Here is a 17,827-nt window from a genome sequence, read left to right as displayed (position 1 = left end):
TTCCGGCATAAATGACCTTTGACAAGTTTGGCTGTAGGTTTCAGTACTAAATAGCCATGAGTGTTTGATGTTAGAGAATTGCTATAAATTTTTTAAAATAGTATATAGTCCCAAGTGCACCAGATCAACAGCTTTTCAGAGTACTGTGAATACTGTAGCATTTGCTAAGCTATATAGCTAAAGAAAGGAATAGACATCACAATTTAAAAAAAAAAACAGGGCAGAAAAGAGGTCTGCTTCGTCTCAAGTCCCAGAGTGGCTAAATGTGACTTGAACCTCATACCCTGGATTTGTCTCTCACGTCATAGAATAGCAGTGACTGCTAGTACTTTAGAGGAACACACGCAGTCCTCAATGTCAGGAACTACTAAGTGACTATTTTTACTAACCTAAGAATACTCAGTCCTTGAGCCATACTCAGTGTTCCTTATTCACAAAGGTCTCAGAATGAGTCACCGGATCAGGACAAAGCAGATGAGAGGAAATTTGTTATTTCCTTAAAAATTGGGGATCAAGAAACCGTTTCACCTTTAGTATCTTGTTTGAAGCTTGAAATTTAGAAATCCATGACAAATAGTTTTCAGTTTAATCCTGATCTGGGCTAAAATAGCTGGGGGACGTAAACGTGTGAAGGTGTGGGGAAAACATTTGGATTTGCTTTCTTAACCCTCTATGCAAGAATCAAGGAAATTTCAGTACTTGTGCTCAGCTAACAGCATGTGTAAAATGGGCTATACTTGTAAAATGAGTCTCATTCACTAGTTCTTTGCCAGCAGGCAGTAATAGAAGATTTAATGTGTTCCTCTGGGCCCATGCTATTACACAAGAGGAAGAAATTAAGATTCATTTAAAGCTAAGTGGCATGAGCAAAACCAGCCCAAGTCAGATTCATTGAATGACGTGCAGATGCTTGACAAGATGTTTCTGGTAGAGTCAAAGTAATAAAAAGCTATGCATTTTTTGAATAGTCTGTGTGTTTTCTCATTTAGAATTATTACATTTCTGTGAAACAATAAAACCAAATGAAACCAAGGTTAGGATTGTATCCTGGAGGAACTGACTCCCCATGCACAGTCTTTCTGTCACAGAAGAATTGCTATGAGCTTGATTACACTGTTTTCAAATTCTTGAATTATCAAAATTATTAATTTCATATTGTAATCATTTTTTACATAGTTTATGCTTTTTACATATATGTGGGGGTTTTCCTCTCAAAAGAAATACTAACTTGCATACAGATAAAAATAAGCCCTATGCTTTCCTTCAGTAAACTGAACTTTATTACAGTTGTGCGGGAAACTACCCTATGTTTATTCAAAATTTATCATATTTGGAGTCTTTAATACTGGGAAAACACATTTTTGCTATGGAGGTCAGCTGAGGTTGATGGTTTCAGTAGCCCTGCAATATAAGATATCTTCATACATCCAAAAAAAACCCCTAAGAATATAGGTTCTTAGTAACCATTTTTCACTATTTACTTTATAAATAACATTCCTATCTATATATATATGTAAAATTTATACATATAATAATATAATTTTGTGAACTTACATTTTTGTGAATTTATTAAACTTACCTGTACAGTCTGATGGTTTTGAAAAGAAAATTCATTTTAGCTTTTATGTCATTCTCTTCTGAAATGCTGATACACAAGTACAGCTCTGATGTACAGTGTAATGAAGGATTATAAAGTAGTTTTGTGTCACTCAAAAATATTGTCTTGGCAGAAGGAGAGTTCATAAACTAAGTTTATCTGCATATTTTGGTATTAATTTAGTGATTCCTTAACATGAACTGCCTAATTTTATTCAAATCTCAAAATAGAGAGGATTTTAATCTCAAAGGCAGTTTATCAAATCCTTTCTTTCTACAGCGTAGCTGTTAGAACTGTGACAAGCAACTTAAAAAACTTAATGACAGAGGTGCTATGAGTGAGGAGCCTGGCATACTTCAGGAAAAGCATTAAACAGTGTTTTGAATTGTATTTCAGTGGGTTTATGACTTTGAATACATATGCTTGGGGTTTTTCTATATATTCTAGAAATAGTGCCCCGTCAAAAAAGGGATGGTAGTTCAGAAGTTTTGCTGGGTTAATGCTGAAGAGATACAGTGGTTTGCTCTACACAAAAAATGTGGCATCTGGAGGGGAGAAACCTAAAAAGCTTGACAGCTAATTCCTTTCTGTATGCGCTTCTGAAAATGGGAGACTCAGTCAACTGTCAAACCAGGATACTTAGCCCATTGCAAGGGTTAGAAGGAAAGGGTAGTAAATCCCATTTTGAGGGGCAGCTCATTTACTGTTTCTAGCCTCTGAAGAGGAATTTGGTGACTTGAGTATAAATGTAGTCAAAGTTAAAAACAGGAAGCACATGCAAATTGGATTATGACCTCCACATGTACTGTGTTAATGTGGAGAATAACATTATTGTTGATTCATTCCTAAGAATTTTTACCCCTCAAATAAACAGAAAGACTGTTAAGTTGTATAGAAGGTCAATTTTCCTGGCACATCTCCACTTAACAAAAGTTGGATTTGAGTGTGTCTCTGTCTCAAAGATCTGTGCAGATGGGCTGAGCTCCAACTGCTTTCTGTGCTTTTCCTCCAATTTTCTTAGCCCTTGATTCAATTTTTGGGTTATTTAGTGAGTATTTTACATTGTGTCCAAGGCTTAATAATTCAGTGGTAAAGCCATGATATTGCATCATTTGTATTTTGCATATATAAAGAGGGATCTGTACAAAATGTAATTTGCTAAATAATGTGGCAGTTTTGTTGAGACTCACCAGCAGATTCACTGTTGGATGCAGCTGAGTGATTCACATGTTCTCTAATGGGCTGCTTGGTGCTCTCTGGTTCAACACACTGCATTTAAAGCAGCTTATCGGTCCTCTTAAAAAGACTGCTCTAACGTTTATATCTTCCCTTTGTTTACCTGCAGTAGTTAAGCTACATACATTCTTCATCTAAAGAGTGCTTGAGCTGTTTTGGATTTTTTAAAATCAATATTTCAGAACATTTTAATATCTTGTGTTGGGAACAAGCCCAAAGGAGAGAAATTCCTGTTCTGCAGAAGTAGTATCCCTGCTTAGCAACTATTAAACCTGCAGTGACCGAGTCATGTGGCAGAGCAACCTAATATGTGTGCAGTTCTAGGCATTGTTGAAGTGTATAATCATAAAAAATTATGTAAAATAGATATCAGACTTGAAGACTGCAGCATCTTTAGGAACTGAATCACACAAATCTTGATCTGGAAAGAATTATCACCTTTATTTACGTTTAATTGGAAGCTTATGATTCTGTGTTATTAATTTGATATTGTCGTTCTTCCTTGCACTTTTTAAATTGCTGGGTAAGATTTTCAATAGAGAAATGGAACTGTTGGGCAAATGAGTCACAGAATCACAGGTCAGGGTTGGAAGGGACCTTGAAAGATCATCTAGTCCAACCCCCTTGCCAGAGCAGGACCACCTAGAGTAGGTCACACAGGAACTTGGCCAGGTGGGTTCTGAATGTCTCCAGAGAAGGAGACTCAACAACCCATCTGGGCAGCCTGTGCCAGTGCTCCCTCATCCTCACACTGTAGAAATTTTTCCTTATGTTTCTTTGGAACCTCTTATGTTCCAGCTTGTACCTATTGCTCCTTATCCTGTCATTGGACATCACTGACAACAGTCTGGCTCCATCCTCCTGACACCCACCCACCCTTTACATATTTATAAACATTAATGAGGTCTCCTCTCAGTCTCCTCCAAGCTAAAGAGCCTCAGCTCTCTCAGCCTTTCATCATAAGGGAGATGCTCCACTCCCTTAATAATCTTGGTCACTCTGCACTGAACTCTCTCCAGCAGCTCCCTGTTCTTCTTGAACTGAGGGGCCCAGAACTGGACACAATATTCCAGATGCGGTCTCATGAGGGCAGAGTAGAGGGGGAGGAGAACGTCTCTTGACCTACTGCCCACAGCCCTTCTAATACATCCCAGGATGCCACTGGGCTTCTTGGCCACGAGAGCACATTGCTGGCTCATGTTCATCCTGCTGTCCCCTATGGCATCCAGGTCCCTTTCCCCTTGATTTGTAAATCATTTTCAGAGTCATTCAGTTCTACAAAGGAGTTATATCTGCGGCATTCAAGAATTCATGGTTTTAAAAGTTGTCAGGATTAAATTCTGCAGAAAGTGTTGAGAAAAGGGATATTATTAATTTATTTACCACTTTTAGAAGAACAATCTTTTTGGCCTAGAACCTCATCATAAATTGTACATTGGCATGAGTTTAAAAGAATAAAAAATTCTAATAACAAGACTCTTTTCTTTGGTAAGGTAAAATAAAATGTAATATTTTGTACATTTGAAATGTGAAAGTAGCAACTTTTTGTCAGTACACTCATGTGCTCCATACCTGACTCTTACTACAAACTGGAGATTGCAGTTTAATGAGAGGCATAAGAGGAGGTATAACATTATCATGTGTATATATTACTGATGTGTTCTTGTATTTAATTTATTTAGTTTAGTTAGTTAGTTTATATCAAAGGAAACTCAGTCATTGTATCCTATTAAAATGCAATTTAAATAGCTTTTTCCCCCAGTTCAGTGTTGATTACAAATGAAAAATAGACTGGCATCTTTTTCAAAACCAGCTGTACAAAAGGTTAGAGTTTAGCTTTCTGACAGAGACAATTTTTAGTTATGTGGAAAATTTTGTTGTATACAGAACTCTAGACTGGCTGATATAATAGGTCTTTTCATACAATCCGAGGAACAGAATCAGTAAAGATAAACCAGCATTTGTTCAGATCCTTGAATGAATATTTAACTTACATTGTGAACATCTCAACATTTGAGGAAATTATTTGAGACCCCATTTTTTATTCATTGCAGTACACACAAGTGGTATAGATGGGCTTTAAGGAAATGTATCCATATGAAGTTTAGGATCTTGGGCCATCCAAAGGTTCTGATGCTACCTAGAAATCAGGCAACTGGAAGCTTAGCTTTATCAGCATCAAGTCAAATGCGTGCAGCATTTCCAACTCCTCTTTCAGTGTCTCATCTCCTCTCACCTGAATCCATACATTTGAATTGTTTCATGTGTGCTCTTGCTGTGCCAGTTTGTCAATCAGCCAAAGCTAAGTGGCTGGATGACCAGCCAGGTTTTCACATATTCGTCCCCCTGAGGTGGCAAGCCATGCAGGGTTTTCCATTTCATAGCCAGCTGGCAAGATGAACTACTGGCTTTGTAAACCAAACTATGCACAGCCAGAATTATGTTATGCTTACAACATGAGATTTACCTGATTCTTGCCTGTAGTTGAGTTATATTAGTTTCACCATTCTCAGTATTTTGTGCACCACTTCCTTTAATTTCCTTAGTAATGTTGTCCTAATCTAGTCAGTTGTTATGACTAATGGCATGCTTGTCACTGTTTGAAATTCCACAGTGTGTGTTTTCTATGAAGACATTTGCTATGTAGCTTAGTTTTAGAGAGAAAGTAATCTATGCATATTGCTGGGGATTGGTTGATTGATTGATTATCTTCAGGTGTGTTATCCTCTTGTACCTGTTTCCAAAAAGAGGAGATTTAAACAAGAGAATGGAGATTATGAATTAGACAGTCTATGTTTGCTCATTGAAGAGATTAAGGAATGCTAGTAAAGAATTTCTTTAAACATCTCAATAATATGGTATCACGTACTCTGTGAGCATTTGAATATTAAATAGCTATATTTATTTATTGGAATAAATTAATTTGCTTCATTGTCTTCAAAATGTACACCATTCTCAAGGCAATATAGTATAGTGAGAAGCATACTAACTTTTATTTTTGTTGGCATAGTGTCCAATAAGTGACAGTTTAAAGGCTTCCAGGATTGCCAAGCGACTCTGAACAGGTGTGTTTGGTGAGTTTTGTAAAACCAACAACCCAAAGGAAAAACAGCTAAACTACAAAAGAATCTAAGGTTAGGTTTTTAGGTGAGGTAAGCTCCATTTCTTGTCATTGTGATCTTTTGCCAGCAAATAGTTACAAAATGATAGTTACAAAATATATATGGTTATTTATGGTTCAAAAAATGCCTGCAGAAACTGAGACTCCTAGCTGACATTCATACATTATATTACTTCTTTTGCACACTTAAAAAAGGCTTCTGAGCATCTAAATGAAGGTATTAAAAAGAATAAAAGACACTGTAATGAAATAGAGCCTAAGGGTAAAAAGAAGGAAACTCCGCCAGGAACACACAACCTTGCCAACTGTAATAAACTTCAAAAGCCAAATTGAAAATCAAGTAAATCCCATCTTTGGCCTCACAAAGGATGCTGCCAATATGCTTAGGTAAGAAGATAGAACATTCCAGGAATTGCAAGATCTCTGGGAAAAAACCTGCCTTCTGCCCCTTTGTGATCATACAATAGAAATGCATCTCTCTGTATGTGTACATGCGTACTTACGTGTACACTTGTATGTGTTACAGGAACCAGAGTAAAATGAGGCTTTCAGCTTAAACAGATGCACTCTTTTAAAACATTGTGCCAAAGGCCCGAGTGACATGGGAAGAGGGGGTGTTCACTCATCTTGAGTAAAAAGGCACGACTATTAACACGTTTGTGTAAAGTGAACGTAATTATTTACCGACAAGTGCATGTGCTGAAAATACTCTCTTTGCTAGTGTGTCTTAAAACTGTTTTCAGTATTTTTTGTGATTTTTTTTTTTTTAAAAGCCCAAGCCTTTGAAAAAGGCTGCTAATTTATCTAGTGGAAGTCTAATGTTGGCTGCAAAGTTGCTCTTGAGACACACCTGGACTTCGCAGGTGTTCTAATTGAATACAGAGGGAAAGAAATATGAGACAGAACAGATACACTGTTTCCAGAATTAAAAGTGCAAGTTTCATCAGTTACAGTCACTTTTCCATTAATCTTCTAAATTTCAATGATTGTGAAGTAAAAAAAGAAATGGGCTTTAACAGCAGTAAGTCATTGTATTTCAATTCACTGTTTAATCTCTTGTGTTCACATAGTGGTTTTTTTCTTTTGAATCTTACATAATTGATGATTCCTAACTAGGGTACTTAAAAACTCAAGATGTCTCACCTGAATTAAATGGAGGAGTCTCATCTTGATTAAAGAGTCTGAGTAAAAACCAACATTTAACTAGTTTCACATGTTGGAACATAGAATTGTCTCCCATTAAAAGACACTGATACGAGTAGTATGAGCTTAAGAGATTTGCAGTTCAGCCAAGGCAGAGTGGGTCGGATGAGTGGATGGTGAGATGAATCGAGAACTGACTGAATGACATAGCCCAGAGGGTGGTGATCAATGGAGATGAGTCAACCTGGAGGCCTGTGGCCAGTGGGGTTCCACAGGAGTCAGTTCTGGGGCCAGTCTTCTTCAACATCTTCACCAAGGACCTGGATGAGGACACAGAGTGACCCTCAGCAAGTTCCTTGATGACACCAAACTGGGAGGACTGGCTGATTCCCCAGAAGGCTGTGCTGCCGTTCAGTGGGATCTCAGCCGGCTTGAGAGTTGGGCAGAGAGGAACCTCATGAGGTTCAACAAGGACAAGTGCAGAGTCCTGCAGCTGGGAAGGAACAACCCCCTGCACCAGTACAGGCTGGGGATGACCTGCTGAAGAGCAGCTCTGCGGAAACAGACCTGGGAATGCTGATTGATAATAAACTAACCATGAGCCCTCAATGTGCCCTTGTGGCCAAGAAGGCCAATGGCATCCTGGGATGCATCAAGAAGAGTGTGGCCAGCAGGTCAAGAGAGGTTCTTCTCCCTCTCTACTCTGCCCTGGTGAGGCCTCATCTGGAGTTCTGTGTCCAGTTCTGGGCTTCTCAGCTCAAGAGAGACAGAAAAGTGCTGGAGAGAGTCCAGCGCAGGGCCACCAAGATGATCAGGGGACTGGAGCATCTCTCATATGGGAAAGACTGCAGGAACTGGGGCTGTTTAGTCTGGAGAAGAGGAGACTGAGGGGGAATCTCATTAATATTTACAAATATCTAAAGGGTGGGTGTCAGGAGGCTGGGGTATCACTATTTGCAGTTGTATCTAGTGACAGGACAAGAAGTAATAGAAAGAAGCTGGAACACAAAAAGTTCCATTTAAACACAAGGAAAAACTACTTTACTGTGACGATGAGGGAGCCCTGGCACAGGCTGCCCAGGGAGATATTGGAATCTCCTTCCTTGGAGGTCTTCAAAACCTGCCTGGACACGTTCCTGTGTGACCTGATCTAGGTGGACCTGCTTCTGCAGGGGGGTTGGACTGGATGATCTCTAGAGGTCACTTCCAACCCTACCGTTCTATGATTCTGTGATTCTGTTTTGGCATCTCAGTGGGCATTCAGTGGAAGTGCTGCCTACATGCAAGGAATGTAAAGTTTGGTTTGCTGATAGTATAAAGGTAAAGTCTATACCTCAAGACAAAGAGTAACTTTTTAGTTCCATAAGGATTGTGAAATGGAGTTGGTAAATGTTATTGGGTACTTCTGAAATGCAAAATGATGTTTTATAGCTACAGAAAGCAATCTGTTGAACTACTTTCAAGAGACAAAATTCTGATACCTAGCCAGGTGAACAAAAATATCCTGTGAAGCTACAAGGAGAAGAATGTGCTAGAGTGTGTTTTTTGCATAATCTGACCTTATCTTGCCATGGCAATAGTGCTAGATGTATTTGTATTTGCTGTAAAATGTGTTAAGATTACTAGTAGTAATGCTTAATATTTACATGCTAAACAGCCTTAAGCTATTCTACATTAATCCAAGTAAACTGCCTTTGGTGGGTGCTTTTTTAAATGGCAATATCCCCTTTCAGTGTCACTGCAGGACATTACAATGAGGAAAGCTTTCCGGAGTTCCACAATTCAAGATCAACAGCTGTTTGACCGCAAAACGCTGCCTATTCCTTTGCAGGAAACTTACGACATTTGTGAACAGCCTCCTCCACTTAACATTCTCACCCCTTACAGGTTAGTAAAATTAAATTAATCAAAACCAGCTTCTAGATTATCTTATGTGATAGAGATGCTATATCCAGGCTCCTTGCTCATATTGAGTAGCACTTAAATATTTAAGGAGCCACGCTAGAAAACTGTGAAGCTGCTGGAGAAATGCCAGCAGCAGAAGACATTATAAGCATTACAACTTTACTCCACTTTACTCAAATTTTAGCCTAGTGTGATAACAGTAGGAAAAAGGCATTTTTATTTCCTATATTTATTAAACTCTGTAATGGATGCAAAGTGAAGAAAATAAGCATTTTAATATGTGGAAATGTGTTTAATGGAAATGTTTTTTGCTGTCTCAAAGTCACTTTGAATCAGTAGCTGAAGGCGAGCAGACACACAAATTTGCTCATTATTTTAAGAGCAAGACTTGAGTCACTGGAATGGGAGTTCTCTGATTTATGACACTCTTTTATCTACAGCTTGCATTAAAGTTACTTGTCTAAAATCAAGACCTTTAATACAAGGAAAGATAGTAAAGAATGGTGACACGGAAGGTCAATGTTCATGTTTTTAATATTCTTCAGCAAAATATTTCAGGGACCGAGACAGTAGATATTCCTTAATGTGCCTTTCCTTTGCCTTAATGTTTGGATTCACATATTGTCAAATCAATAGTATGCCCTGTTTGTGTCACTGTATTTCAGGGATGATGGAAAAGAGGGCTTGAAGTTTTATACCAATCCTTCATACTTCTTTGATCTGTGGAAGGAAAAAATGTTGCAGGACACAGAGGACAAAAGAAAAGAAAAGAGGAAGCAGAAGGTATATAGATTAGCCTCATCTAGCTTCTGGTTGTTTTTTCCTGGAAAGGATTTACTTTCAGGTTTGGTACTTTTCTGCTTATGCAATTAACGGCAATCTGGACTTTACAGAGACATCTTCATTCAACTAAAACAACTTGTATTCATTCAATTCCATCAACTTCATTAACTATATTAAATATATATATATATATATAAAAGCCTAGAGCTTTCATGCTCTCTTAGTGTAAGACAGTGTTAGTGTGACTAACAGCAAGTTTGCCAAAACTTGTAAGTCTTCTAGCAATGATTCAAAAAGGAGAAAAAAGGAGGAATACAGCAAGAATAAAGAATTTCACTGAAACACTTTTTAATAATAGAAAATTCTGACGATCTTACAGGTGAAAAGGCTTGAATGACATTCAAATACATATGTTTAATCTAAAGCAGAAACAAAATATTAGGAATAGAGCACTTTGTTTATATTGTCTTAAAATGAAACAAATGCTTTTGCAACGTAATACTACCATTTTATTTTACCATTATACTCTGTATTTCATACATAGATGCAGTAAATATAAGTGTCAGGTTCATAATTGCATTTCAAACTTAGAATAAAAAGCAACTTACCCAGTTATTTTTCTCTGTGTCATTCTGCTGTTTATCCACCAGACTGAAGTTTCTGCCTTTTACAAACCTGTTCAGTTTATGTGTCATATTTAAACTAAAAGTAAATTTTTCTCGTGTTTGAATTGCAATTGGCTTTCATTATTTTGTGGCTGATGTTTAATTGCAACTAGTTAAAAAGTACTGTCTTAGCTGTCAGTTTTGTTTGCACAACTCTCCTACAGCAGAAAAATCTAGATCGTCCTCATGAACCAGAGAAAGTGCCGAGGGCACCTCATGACAGACGGAGAGAGTGGCAGAAGTTAGCCCAAGGTCCGGAGCTCGCAGAAGATGATGCTAACCTCTTACATAAGCACATCGAAGTTGCTAATGGCCCAGCTTCACATTTTGAATCAAGGTTCTTTTTCTTTTTTTCTATCCTTTATTAAGTGCAGATATTCATACTGCATAGGGAACATGCTTGAGAAATAGTGAACTATGAGATGCTACTTCTATTCTTGAAATGTACTGGAAATCGTTGATTTACCACACGCTGCCAAGACTATACGGTGGGTGTGATGTGAAAAAGCGTCCACTTGGAACTCAGATGAGAACACTGAGCTTCTCTTTACTCTTGAGCAAATCCAAGATCTGATTGACATTTCTGGTTATAGCCTATTACAAAATCTAACCTGTTGGATTCTCATTTCACAGCATGTATTTGCTGGTGGCTAAAAGTAGCATTTCATATTGTAAGCACCTGCTGTGTTTACGCTTCTGGTGTTTGTGCAAAATCAAGTCCATTTTACCAGCCAAGAAATATCTGAAAGGAAAGAAGGCTGACAAGTAATGTTAGGAGTTTTGGAGATGTGTTTCTTAGGGGTGGGTGTTTTTATTAAAAAGTATTAATTGTCCTCAAAAAAGAGTTTCATTTTCCCCCTACCCTTCACTGTCCAAAAGCACACCATAAAAGACTGTTTTGTTTAGCTCTGTAAAGCCTTCAGACAAACTTGATCATGACAGTGGGTAATTAAGACAACTCTAGGAGATAGTGTTTACTGTTTGAAAAATGGAAAAACCTGCTTGTAGAAAACTTAGCTCAATTCAGAAAGTAAAAGTCGTGTCAGTACATTTCACTCAGTAGGGTACAAGTCAAGTTACGGTGATAAGCATTTTTCTGGGGACAACTTTACTGTATCTTATCTTTGTGAACTGCTGTGTCAAATCATTGGCAGAAACATCTGCTTTCTTGCTGTTCTTCCATTGTGTTGTACATCAGATTCCACATTAGACACACTTGCTGCAGGACTCTTTTTACATCCCAGACCCTGGCCTAAACCTTGGTTATCTCAGAACCAGTAATGCAATTACAAATAACTACATAGTGCTTGGGAGCACTACATGTGCAAGGGATGTTGTTCAGACACAGAACAGCACTGTGCTTTTAAATAATGGAGTAAGAGCTTCACCCTCAAAGAATTTAATAGGCTGAGATACTGCAGTGGTGGCAGTATGTGGGGATGTAGAGTATTCTACAAACACATTTCCTCTGAATTTAATAGTTTCTTTAAAAAAAAACCCTTTGAGTAGTTAATTAACATTTTCTAATTGATCAGGTCCTTGAGGTGTGTCTAAAGTTGTAATTAACAAGCAAATTGAGTCTCACTTATTTACTGCTTCTATTCATTAATGGCTCTTTGGATTATCTTCATAGCTACAAATACTAGGTCTACTCACAAAGTAGTGAGTTCTCTTTAGATATTGGAATATAGGTCCTCTGACAGAAGTTCAGCTAAATTATTCAGTTGTAAATTCTGCTATTCTAACATCAATGTATGTTTCATGAGTGTTATAAAGGAATATGGTTGCATATATGTGGGGACTGAGGAGCAGAAATGATTACTGCATATAGTATCTGTCTCATAATAAACTCCTGTTTCTGTGTATTTCTGATTGTATCGCTGTGTTTACCTAACTTAAAATAATGTGACTCATAAACACTCAGATCACACGCATACTGTAGTAATTGTCTGATATACCTGTCAAAATCATTAAACCCTTGAGCTGCCACAAGCAATGTCATGGAAGGTGGGATAAATTATTAAAAAGCCACAAAATGCAATATGCAACATTGGTGCAGAGAAGATACTTGAATTCAGAAATCAGAGTGAAGTACAGAACAGTAGCTGAGGGCACTAATACATCATTTTACTGAGAGTTACACTGGATCATTTTTCACTGTTTTCCTACAGATCTCAAGCATACGTGGACCATATGGATGGATCGTATTCGCTTTCTGCATTACCCTATAGCCAGATGTCTGAGCTTCTGAACAGAGCCGAGGAGAGAGTGTTGGTCAGACCACATGAACCACCACCACCACCACCTCCAATGCACGGAGCAGGAGATGTCAAACCTGTGCCTCCTTGTGTCAGGTACAGAGCAGTCGGGCCACCTGTAGATTTATTGGGGGGTTTTAGTTTTCCATCACCCCGCTAATAGCCATTAGTATTATTTCCACACAACTCAGGCTGTGCACACGTGGCTGGGTTGGAGTCCCGACCCCGCAGGGTGCCGTGGTGGAGACAGGCCTCACAGCAGCAGTTAGATTGCAACTGCACCACCCTCCGAGTTAAATGGCAACACAAACATCTTCACAGAAAGTGTTTCTGTGGAAGCTGTTGGAACCTCAGGGTTTAGCTTTGGAAGTTTGGAAAATCTGAAGTTTGTACAGCTGAGCTGCATGAAAGGAAGAATACATTGGAGTAAGACAGTCAGTTGCCAAAACTGTATATCCATCACAATCACTAAATTGCAAGTGGTTTGGGGTTTTTTTTTTCCCCCAAGTGCTTTTATTTTCTTTTTCTCTGTGCCTTTCCAGAACTGGATACATACTTAGAGTATTTTCTAGAGAGAGACACTGGTTTTCACTCCTCTGTTGTTTTATACCCAAAATCTTACTTTATGGTCAGATACATATGAGTTGGAATGGAGGACAGTTAATTACATCAGCACTATGTTAGTCTCTCGAAAAGTATGTCTTTTTACTGTTCAGGAGATATTATACACAGAAATACATAACTCTTTAAAATTTTCCACAGCAGCTGGAAGAAATCCTCTAATGCTCTCTGGGGAAAATAATTTTACTGTTCCCTTTTGTTTTCTTCAATTCAGTTGTTCATTGCACTGTGATGAACATCTGGCATATAAATATACCCCTCTACACACAGAATTGATGACCTTTGATAGTAGCCTCACTCGTCTTGTCATCAGACCTTAAATATGTGTTTCGAATGAAACTTACCCTCATTGCTTGTACTGGTTTGGTTTCATTTTGATGTTCTGTGAGTAGAAGCACTTAGTTAACCCCTAGTTCCTGTACTTGAGAAAAATAGTTTGCATTTACTTAGGGTTGGGGAGTGAGAATCGTCCTAGTATAGGAAACCTTTGAAAAAGATAGAGGTCTGTATAAGAGCATAAACTTGGTTGATAGCTGAATTTGAGCAAAGGTCTGTTGGTAGATTGATACATACTTCATACTGAGAACTGGATTTCCTTGCATATGAGATTTCAATACCTTGATATCATCATAGTACATAATGCTCTTTAATGCCCAGTGTTCAATATTCTTGAGTTACAGAAGTGAATCTGTTACTATTTTTTCCACTCTCCAGCTCTAATAATTTTTTGTCCTGTTATTGGATGTTTCAGTTCTACTACTGGCTTGGTAGAAAATCGTCCTCAGTCACCAGCGACAGGCAGAACACCAGTGTTTGTGAGCCCAACTCCTCCTCCTCCACCACCACCACCTCTTCCATCTGCTTTGTCAACTTCATCATTAAGGGCTGCAATGACTTCTACCCCTCCACCCCCAGTCCCACCTCCTCCACCCCCTCCCGCAGCTGCTCTGCAGGCCCCAGCTGTGCCACCTCCACCAGCTCCTCTCCAGATAGCTCCTGGAGTCCTACATCCAGCTCCACCTCCAATTGCTCCTCCCCTAGCACAGCCCTCTCCTCCTGTTACTAGAGCTGCCCAAGTGTGCGAAGCAGTACCCGTTCACCCGGTTCCTCCACAACCAGAAGTACAGGGACTTCCTCCGCCACCCCCACCTCCTCCCTTGCCTCCTCCTGGCATTCGACCCTCCTCTCCTGTCACAGTTGCAGCCCTCTCTCACCCTCCTCCTGTTCTGCACCCTGCTCCCACAACCATTGTCCCTGGCCCTCACGCCCCGCTACTGCCTCCATCTCCACCATCCCAAGTGATTCCTGCTCCTGAACCCAAACGTCACCCCTCAACTCTTCCTGTAATCAGCGATGCTAGAAGCGTCCTGCTGGAAGCAATACGGAAAGGTAACGTTGGCCTATTAAAGGCCAAAAAGAATGGTCTCATAGACTTTCTAAATGCATGTGAGCTTTGGGAGATGGAGCGTTTCACCTGTGTAAGGAGTTCCTTTAGAGGAGTGCAGCTTAGTTTAAGCTTTCTGTTCTCTACAGCTATGCATTGCCAAGTAGACAGGTTTGGGTTTTTTTCGATTTGTAATTGCACTTACCAGGTGTTTAGTTTGGATGGCAAAACAGGTTCTCTGTGGAAGTAGTACACGGGTTTATAGATGATCTGTGAAGATTATCTCTTCATTTCTGTTTGCCTGCAAATGTAGCTATTTCCGATAACCTACAGATCACCCAGAAGATAAAAAAGGTTGTTTTTCACAGACTGTTAGACAAAAGTGGAACAGATCAGTTGGCACTGGAATTTTGATCATAGATCAGGGCATTACAGCAACATAAGTGACGTTTTCCTCATGCTCTAGTGAGGAGCTCTGTTACAAGCTGTACCTTTCAGTTTATGTGCCTACGGCCACAAAAATCCCCACTGCACTGCGAGTTTGACTGTGTTAGCAGTTATATCTTTCTCAAACATTTGAAGTACTACGTTCTTCTGTTTTTCCTCTGCACCTACAACACAGTACAGAATCTATATGACACTCTAATATCAGTCAATAGGCTGTAACACTTTTGAGATCATCTATATGCACATGAATTGATAACATCATTGAATCTAAAACAGTATCAACAGCAGTTGAGTACAACAGCGGTGCATGAACGTTAGTAGAGAATGTCAGTAAAAACTCTAATAAAGGAGAGCCTGCTGGTATAATTCAGGTGATTACTGAAAATGCTTTTGACCAAGAAAACACAAGAAGCAAAGGCTCAAGTTACCACAGTTTAAATTCCACTGAAGGACCTGTGCTCATGTTGCCTGTCAGTTGACAGCAGAGAGGATTAAGTACAAGATGTAGGTTATATTTATACTGTCACACTGTGTTGTCGTGGGTATAAAACCAATATGTATAATCTGTGTCATGTTTTTAAATAAGTTACTGAATTTAACTTCCTCGTAGTGTTGATAGGTGTTATTTCTCTGTTGTGTTTCATCTTTAAATAATACTTTATTCCAAAATAGAACATTACATCATCAAAACCAGGTTACAAGAAGTCCTATCCTTTGAGATATTCAAATAGCTGTAACTTTTAATCGAAATCACAAAGAAAGAATCACAGAATTGTTTCAGCTGGAAGATAACCATTTGTCCCAGCCCTATCAACCACCAGACCATTTCCCTAAGTGCAACATCCAACCATCTATTAAGCACCTCCAGGGACGGTGACTCCACCACCTCCCTGGGCAGCTGTTCCAAAGCCTCACAACCCTTTCAGTAAAGAAATTCCTCCTCATATCCAGCCTGAACCTCCCCTGGTGCAACTTGAGGCCGTTTCCTATTGTTCTATTGCTTGTTACTAGGGAGAACATACCGACTCCCATCTAGCTACAACTTCCTTTCAGTTATCTGTGCATAGTGAGAAGGTCTCCCCTGAGCCTTCTTTTCTCCAGGCTAAACAGCCCCACATCCCTCAGCTGTTCCTCATATGAGATGTGCTCCAAATCCTGTACCAGCTTGGTAGCCTGCCTCTGGATCCTCTCCAGCACTTCAGTGTCCTTGTAGAGAGGGGCCCAAAACTGGACACAGTATTTGAGGTGTGGCCTTACCAAAGCCGAGTACAGGGGAATGATCACCTCCCTGCTCCTGTTGACAACATTGTTCCTGATACAGGCCAGGATGCTCCCTTTGAAGTCTTGAGAGAGAACTTGTACCTGAGGAGGATAATGTCCTCAGCTTTTCATTTTTACTTACAAAGCATTTTGTGAACCAGGAGCTAAATATTTTGTAAAATGACAGAGGGGGAAGAGTAACATGTTTGTGGTTTGGTGTTCTGTAGGTATTCAGCTGCGCAAAGTGGAAGAGCAACGTGAACAAGAAGCTAAGCACGAGCGCATCGAGAACGATGTGGCCACTATACTGTCCCGTCGCATTGCTGTGGAATACAGCGATTCGGAGGATGACTCAGAATTCGATGAAGTGGATTGGTTAGAGTGAAATTATTACATTGCTGTACACTGCAAAATCGAATGCTAATGTCCATTGTGGTGCTTGTTCTTTGGAAGTTTGATGGTCATTTCTAGTGTTTTTTGTATTCTTTTCTTTACATAATTAATCCACGTTTTTCTACTTTTCAGTTTACAAGAAGCTCCTAGTGCATCTTTGAAACTAAATGTTTTACAGTGGCTTTTCTTACACATCTTTTTTGAAAGAACATTCTTTGTTCCAATAGACCACTAAGTATTAAGCATGGGCAGCTGTTGGTAGAGTAGCAGTTTCAGTTTTTTGGCATATCTTTACTGTGCACTTTGTGAATTTTAAGTTAATGAAGGCAACTGAGATTGACATTCCAAGGGCAGCTGTATGTACTAATGAGCCTTATTCCACTTCTGATAGTGTTTTAAAACGTTAAAGTTAGGGATCAAGATATCACTGCCTCGGTTACATCTGTACACTAAAAGTACGTATAGTTAGCAGCACTGAACACACTGAGAAGAAAACGGATCTTTGGGGGGTTTTATTATTGTTTTATTGTTGTTTTTAAATAATTATGGCCTTATTTGAATGTTTAGAGATTCCCCTCCCCTTCTTCCCTCCCAGGTACATATTGTGTGGTACTATTTTTGCCTGCATAATAAGAGTTTAATTTTTTTTTTCCTTGTGAAATCTTTTGACTGAAACATGCTGTGTAACTTATGTAACTGTTAAAATAACAGTTTCATTTAATAAATGGTTCCTTTTAAATGTTCCTGGTTGTTGCTTTTTCAATGAACCCTGCTTTTCACTAGTGTACCTGAGGGAACCTTGGATTTCAGTGATTTTAGTCTGTGGTCTACAAAGTTGCACCTAAGGACCCACCTTAAACAAGAAAACATGTATCATCAAACGGTATCTCTATGAATGTCTCTGAAAAAAAGCTGAAAACTTACTGTGATCCATTAGTTAAAAAAACAACCAAACAAAATAAGGAGCTTGTGGCTTGTACGATTTAGGGGTTTTCTTTACAAAAAAAAACCCTT

General features: G+C 39.0%; 1 protein-coding gene across 1 annotated transcript in view; it reads left to right on the top strand.

Moving 5' to 3' along the window:
* WASF1 (WASP family member 1) overlaps nt 1-17,060 on the top strand; it is a 101,871-nt gene extending 84,811 nt beyond the window's left edge. Inside the window, exons 4-9 of the mRNA XM_061990664.1 lie at nt 8,831-8,984; nt 9,668-9,785; nt 10,615-10,787; nt 12,622-12,804; nt 14,081-14,718; nt 16,648-17,060. Coding sequence (XP_061846648.1) covers nt 8,831-8,984; nt 9,668-9,785; nt 10,615-10,787; nt 12,622-12,804; nt 14,081-14,718; nt 16,648-16,805 — 1,424 coding nt within the window. The 3' untranslated portion in view covers nt 16,806-17,060. The remainder of the gene's footprint in view (nt 1-8,830; nt 8,985-9,667; nt 9,786-10,614; nt 10,788-12,621; nt 12,805-14,080; nt 14,719-16,647) is intronic.
* Nucleotides 17,061-17,827: the final 767 nt, after the last annotated feature.

Source organism: Colius striatus, chromosome 2, assembly GCF_028858725.1.
Source record: "Colius striatus isolate bColStr4 chromosome 2, bColStr4.1.hap1, whole genome shotgun sequence".
NCBI lineage: Eukaryota > Metazoa > Chordata > Aves > Coliiformes > Coliidae > Colius > Colius striatus.
The sequence above is the reverse complement of the archived record's forward strand: the minus strand, read 5'-3'. Positions and strand labels throughout refer to the sequence as shown.